General features: G+C 31.5%; 1 protein-coding gene across 1 annotated transcript; it reads right to left on the bottom strand.

Annotated features, from left to right (window-relative positions):
• Positions 1-3,994: 3,994 nt before the first annotated feature.
• LOC110910561 (RNA polymerase II transcriptional coactivator KIWI) lies at positions 3,995-7,135 on the bottom strand. Its single transcript, XM_022155190.2, has 3 exons — positions 6,847-7,135; positions 4,292-4,314; positions 3,995-4,206 (listed from the first exon to the last, which is right to left on the bottom strand). Exons 1-3 carry the CDS (start codon positions 7,082-7,084, stop codon positions 4,156-4,158), a joined length of 312 nt encoding a protein of 103 aa, XP_022010882.1. The 5' UTR covers positions 7,085-7,135; the 3' UTR covers positions 3,995-4,155.
• Between the last annotated feature and the right edge of the window lie 207 nt (positions 7,136-7,342).

Raw genomic sequence — 7,342 nt, 5'->3', positions numbered from 1 at the left:
TCAATGAATTTTATATCGTCATGTCGAGAAAACCATAAAACCAATTATATTGCTAGTATCCATTTTGCTTGAATAAAAATATTAACGAATCGTTGATAAAAAAATAAACACGTCGCATTGGTATATTCGAAACTTTAGTAAATGTCATTATATTACTCAAATAATTAAAAGAGTAAATAACTTATAAAACATCATATTATATTGCTTAAATAAAAAAAGGTAAACGACATCATTTTATATTACTGTGTACAACTCAGTTTTAAATGAAATTTATGTCTAAAAATAGATAAAAATAAGCACATCAAAATTGCATACTCGGAATTTTATAAAATATTGTATTTCTTTAGATTATAAGCGAAAAACGAAGTCTATTCAAAAGAAATTGCAAAAATAAAAATATTATAATATTTATATTAAAAATAATCAAATAAAAGAAAAAACAAAAAGTATTAGATGAATCCACTAACAATTCAATCTAAAAGTAAAATAATTAAGAAAAAGAAAACTAAAATATGATATTGGTTTAAATAGACTAATTAGAAAAATAATAATAAATAAATAAAAAGCACTGTACAAGTCCTTTGAAAATGTAAGGTATAGAAATTAAAAAAACAAGTTACAATTCACGTCATCACTCAAAGTTAGCATCAAATAAAAGGGAAAAAATAAACAAAAATCCACATCACCATGGTTACTTATGAAATGGATGAAAAGACCCTTAATTTTAATGAAAAATGAATGTTGAGTGACCTGATTGGAACACTTTTGAAACTTGAGTGACCTAATTAGAACACTTCTAAAACTTGGTTACTATTCTACAAAGTTACCCCTTACTTAATCTCTTTTAATCCAAACAAATGGTTATAATGTTGATAATGGCATTAGTTTCTTTCAATCTCATCAAACAATGTCATTAAGTTTTGAATTAATTAATAAATCATAGTCTTAAAGTATATTGTTTTATTAAAAAGAAAAATAGTGTTCAAAACGTGGATCATGGATGATGAAAGTTAACTACGTATTGAAAAATATGTTGTAAGGCAAAGTAACGGTGCTATTTTTGTTTGACGATAAAGTTTTTAGTTATTTTTTTCCAGTTTATTTTAAATTAAGGCCATAGGGTGACTCTAACATCTAGAGTGTTAACAATGACATGGCATGTCAACTAACATTGCAAACCACTCCCTCCTTGTGTTAAAGTGCATTAAATGAGTTATGTGTTAACATGTTAACCCAATAATATTAAGATATTGAAATAATTATTATTTTCTTTTTTGGACAAAAACCCAACGTTAAAGTGCATTAAATGAGTCATGTGTTAACATGTTAAACCATTTCCTTAGACTGGAAGGTATGGGGGCCGGCTGATGCCCGGCGCCGGACCCCCACACCGCCCCCCTCACCCGGCTTCCATCTCACCCGGCCACCCACCGCCGGGTCCGCCGAGCCACATTTCAAAAATTTGACCGTTTTTTAACGGCATTTTCCATAAAAAAAAAAAAAAAATTCATTTTCCTTTTAAATAAATACCACAATCTAATCCATTTTTATACCATTTTCTCTCATTCTACTCTCATTCTTCTCCAATTCTCATCCTTTTTTATAAAAATACTCTATAAGAAGAGGTGAAAAAAAAATGGACGTCGTAGGTTTTAGGAAACGTAATTTTTTTTATTTTTTATTTTCGGTTTCTTTTTTTTTTTAGGGAATGTAATTTTTTTTATTTTTTATTTTCAGTTTCTTTTTTTTTAGGGAATGTAATTTTTTTTATGTTATGAAATGAAATTATTTATGTTGTTTTATGTGGTGTTTTTTAAATTTTATAAAGTTTTTATTAACTTGGTTATTAAATTAAACAATTAAGAAATTATAAAATAATGAGGTGGGGCCCCATCCTCCATCCCCCTCCATCCTTCATTTGGCTCATCCCCCACGAGCCGTCTACGTGGAGGCTCATCCCCGTGGGGATGAGCCGAACCATACCCACTAGTCTTAGAGTGAGACAAAGTGAAATGAGGGAAAAAAGTTGATGTATCACTTAGGTGGAGTTAAGTTAGGTTAAAGTATACCCAAAGACCTAATAGGGATCAGGGATGTAGATTAGTTGGAATCTATTAAAATATAATAAACTTCAATCTCAAATTTCTAAATTTGGTTCAGTTAATTTTATATTTGATTCTTTTGCTGAAGAAAAAAAGGAATTGATTAAAACTCTATTAAATATTAAAGAAAATGTTTATTTCTATTAAAATATAAAAGAATATCATATATAGTAGTATATCGAATTGTATTATAACGCGTCATATTATATCATATCATATCGTGTCACTAAAATTCTATTGAAAATTTAAAAATGTTTATTTCCAATGAATTTTAAAAGAATATCTCGTATCGTGTTATAACGTATCATATCATCTTATAACGTATCGTATCATATCGTGTCGTATCATATTATATCATATATCACATTGCATCGTATTGTATTGTATCGTATTGGCGATTTTTTTTATCGACCTATTAGTTGGTTAGGCAAGTTGGATAACGATCTATAGCCATTGCTGAGGTCCTCAGAAGTATAATTCATCTAACCATCGGAAGTAAGAAAGCAAAATCACATTTGTAATAGTATTCAATTTGAGAGATTGTAGTCTAGGGGTGTTCAAAACCAGATATCCAAAATTTTCGGATACATGGTTTAACTATCCGAACTCGTATCCGAAATTTCAGATATCCGAAATTTCAGATATCCGAAATTCGGATATCCGATGTGATAATGAATTGGATATCCGAATATCCAATTATTTATTTTTATATTTTTTATTTATTTTAAACCGGATATTTCGGATATCCGAATATAAATTTTCAGATATCCGAATACATTTTCGGATATCCAAAAATAAACTTAAAGGTTTTCGGATATCCGGAATATCCAAAATTTTCTAAAAACACTAACGGAATCCGAATCAACAGTTAGCTTTAAAATACGCGCTCTAATAGCAAAAGCTGATAGGCGCGGTCATCATCTATACATAGTGTTTAAAAAACCCAAAAGTTGTTTATAGATAATATTTTTTTTTTACACTTTTTAAACATTAAATTATTGTTATATTAAGAAAATCAATTTATAGATCAAATTTGGTCAGGCTTAGAAAATTCAGACCGTTGCAGTGATTGGTGTATTCCGTTTAAATGCTTATCAAGTATATAAGATATCGCAACATTATATATTTAATAGACAGTAGAGTTTACTACGTGTTTTAGAGTTACATCGTAATTGTATTTAAACTTGGATTTACCATAAGCCATAACACATTTGCAATCGAGTTATAAACCATCTATGGTTTGAACGGTGTTTTAACATAAATGAAGCATAAATCATTTTGGTTTGGTTAGTTATTTACACAACTACGAATGTGATCGGTACTGGTACCATATTGACCAATACCTAACCAAATACCATACTGCATATTATTGGTCGGTATAAGTAGGGTACGTACGATATTGTTATAAGTTACAAACTAGTACCATATCATATAGTACCGATACTGAAATTGAGCTAAACAAAACCGGGCATTGTATCATTTATGTTCAGTCAATACGCGGTATGGCACGGCAATGATATTCAGTACGAAAGTTTTTCATCCCTATACACTACATATAAAACTTGTTTATTTTGTTATTAAACCGAAAAACAATTTAGGGTTTTAACCACAAAGCGACACACTCTATCGGTTAGCCTGTTGAATATTATACTTGCACATACCAACATCTAGCCTAAACCAATGATGAATTTAACTTTTCATTTTTTAACTTCTATTAAGAATTATATAAATAATCTTTATAATGTCAAAACATTAAAACCTTAATTTTATAAGTAACTAATAAAAAAAGTAACGAAAAAGTGTAACATGTTCGAGAGAAAATGGAAAATGTACGGGTCAACCTGACCTCACCCTATTCGACCAGTTACTCAACCAGCACGTTTTGCCACTAGTAAATAACAAGTAGCAGAAAACTGCAATGGCTCCATTCAAACGAAAACCGCACAAAGTCGCATAAGAGTAAAACATACGAACAAACATTCTAAAAAACTACACATTTCAGATCATCCGGGTTAAATACTAGCATTTTAGTCTTACTTGTTACGAGCATTTACTAGGCAAGAGCCTTGTCGATTTCATCCACATGAGCACGAAGTTCTTTCCACTGCAAAATTAATGAGATTAATACTAACAATACATTTTAAAAGTCTGTCTTAACACCAGAAACAAAGGACCAATCGTTACTTTACCTGATCCATGCTTAACGAGATACCTGAAAAGCAACAAAATAAAAATACCATCAGTAACCAGCTAAATAACCAAGCATATGCAAAATACCCTAATTTGACCAATGTTGACCCAAGAGTACATGAGGTGTTTTCCTAACCGCTTCGTACGCCTCGCGCATCAGACACACGCCTTTTAAACAAAGGGTTGATTGACCAGTAAAGTAACTCAATAATGCATTTTACTTGGGAAATGGGAATTCTTGACCCTTCAACCACGGATCATTTAACAAATATTTGACAGCGAATGTGAAATGAATTATTTTCACGATATTTACCTACTGATCTCTCACCTCAAACCCTATCCGAAACAATATTTATATTACTACTAAAAAAACTTCCCTTTTTCAGTTCATACATAAGAAATTTGCAATTATATCTTCATTTTTCACTCACCATACATTATAATTTCTTCCCCATAATTACATGTTTGAAATCAATGGTCAGAGTTCTTTTTTTTTGTCTGATCACAAAGAACAGAGATTTGAAGTTTTAGTATAATCAGATTTAAGTCGAGCATACATAAAAAGTTTAGATAATCCAAATCTGAAACTCAAATGAGCAAACAGACCTAAAATCAGTTCCGATAAATAATTCCTCCCTAGCTAAAGCAACTTCATTACAAGCATATAAACTATACTACCAAAATATTAGTTTTAGAACACATGCCTCATGTACTCCTGAGTCAAAACTAGAGTCAGCAAGAGGGCGGTATGGAAAAACAACTTTATGAATAAAAAAGTATTTATTAAAAGGTTGATACGTAAAATAAATGAAAGAGATGTAGCTTCTCGTTGTAAACAAAAGTTACTTTGTTGTACATAGAGCAACCAACTCCTCACTCCCTTTTTGTAACTAAACATCTTGTCAAGGTTTAAAAGAACGGAAACGAGTTTCGAGGCGTTTTCCCTTCTCCTCAAGAGCCTCGAGGCGAAACAAGGCGTAAGACCAAGGCGGTATTAATAAATAAATATAAGAATTATATATATATATATATATATATATATATATATATATATATATATATATATATATATATATATATATATATATATAGGGGAGGGTTCTTGAGAACGCTAAATATTGCGAGAACCGTGAGAACGAATGAAAAAACCAATCAAAACCAATTTTTTTTATACAAACCTCATTGTAATTAAGATACAACATCAAAACAAGAATTTATAACATCAAATAATTCATTTCTCATTTCAAAATCATTCTTTTAAGATTTTTTTTACACATGTGTAAATATAGCAGATTTACACATGTGTAAATGGAAAACTTACACATGTGTAAATTTTCTTTATTTATGAATTCACGTAAATTTAAACGTGTAAATTGAATTTTTAACATTGTATTCGAATAATAATGATAAGTGTAGAAAAAAATTTTGAATTTGAATTGTTTTTGACCAAGTTCTCATGGTTTTTTCATTTGTTCTCACGGTTCTCACAATATTTAGCGTTCTCATTTAAACCCTCCCCCTATATATATATATATATATATATATATATATATATATATATATATATATATATATATTATAAAAATAATAATACTAACTAATTTCATCATCAGATACATCCAAAAGCACACATAAAAAAGACATGAAATGCTTGAAACTGACACAAAAAGTCAAAAACATCAAAAACAAATATCAAAATCCCCTGAGGCGCACCTGAGGCGCAGCCTTTCTTAGTGCCTCAGCCCCTCTAAGACACATATACAATAAAAACCCCATGAGGCGCGCCTCAGACTCGTTTTTTGGCCGTTTCACCTCGAGGCACGCCTTGAGGCGCACACCTCAAGCGTTTTTTAAAACCATGCATCTTGCAACCCCTCACACTAAAACCAACCCACAAACAAAACTTAAAAAACCTTAACCAGCAACAAACAAAACTTAAAAAACCCTAGTTAAATACAAATTAAACCTCATCTACACTCTTTGTAAGCACATTCAACTTCCTTTACTTCAAATTATACAAACTCCAAAACCCTAATTTTCAAATTAAGCCACAAACACCACCCCAACTTAATTCAATATAAACATCACACATAAGAAACTCAAACAAAACCCTAGCATTTCGGTGAGTAACAGAATGAAAAACTACCTTTCTTCCCAGGCATTTGCTTGCTATCATTGACATAAACCCTAAACATCTTGTAACCCCTCACACTAACGCTGTGTTCCCGAGTTAAGTTAAGGGGAGAAAAGAAATGATTCTCTCATTTTCTTTTCTCTTCTCTCTGTTTCTTTCCAAATTGGAAAGATTAAATTTAGGCAAAAAAACCTCTCAATTTCTCTTCTCTTCTCTCCTTTAATGAAACTCTGAAACACAACTAAAAATTATTTCTTCCCAAATCTTTTCTTTTCTCTCATTTAATGAAACTCAGGAACACAGTGTAAAACCAACCCACAAATAAAACCCTATTTATAACCATATCCGACTTCCAAAACCCTAATTCTCAAATTAACCCAAAAAAAAAACCCTAAAACAATGTAACAGAATGAAAAGTACCTTTCTTTCCAGGCATTTGCTTCCCATCTTTCAGATAAAACTCACGGATATCAACAAACACTTTTCCATTCCAGTTCCTGACAGAAACCCTACGGTTTTTTGAGACTTCACAGATGAAGATGCTGCCGTCCTCTTCTTCTTCGCCACCGGAAGTCTTCGATGCTTTCTTCGGAGGCGCGTTCTCCGAGATGAAGTCTTCTTCCTCCTTGTCCTTCCCTTTCCCGCGCTTGAACGACATTTTTCTTTCTTTGTTTCTGCAATGCCTACTCTGTTTGGTTTCCAAGTTTTGATAACTGGTGAGGAGGGTATATGGGCCGGGCTAATTAAAATCTTGTTGGATTTTGTTTTTAGACCGTCGGTGCAAAAATCGGGTTTTTTAATACCCGGGTTTGATATGCACCCGGGTATGGGTATGACCGGCTTTTGAATTTTCGGGTATTGCCAATACCCGGGTCGCGTACGGGTTCTGATTTTCTATACTCGGGTATAAGAATAC

Source organism: Helianthus annuus, chromosome 15 (assembly GCF_002127325.2).
Source record: "Helianthus annuus cultivar XRQ/B chromosome 15, HanXRQr2.0-SUNRISE, whole genome shotgun sequence".
NCBI lineage: Eukaryota > Viridiplantae > Streptophyta > Magnoliopsida > Asterales > Asteraceae > Helianthus > Helianthus annuus.
This window is presented reverse-complemented; position numbering and strand designations above follow the sequence as displayed.

Bases quoted from the DNA above. Each gene is read 5' to 3' on its own strand.
- LOC110910561 (XM_022155190.2), bottom strand. From the start codon at position 7,084: ATGTCGTTCAAGCGCGGGAAAGGGAAGGACAAGGAGGAAGAAGACTTC. The intron at 4,315-6,846 runs GTACTTTTCATT...GTTGCTTTTCAG, and splicing joins GCAAATGCCTGGAAAGAAAG to GTATCTCGTTAAGCATGGAT. The intron at 4,207-4,291 runs GTAAAGTAACGA...TTAATTTTGCAG, and splicing joins TCTCGTTAAGCATGGATCAG to TGGAAAGAACTTCGTGCTCA.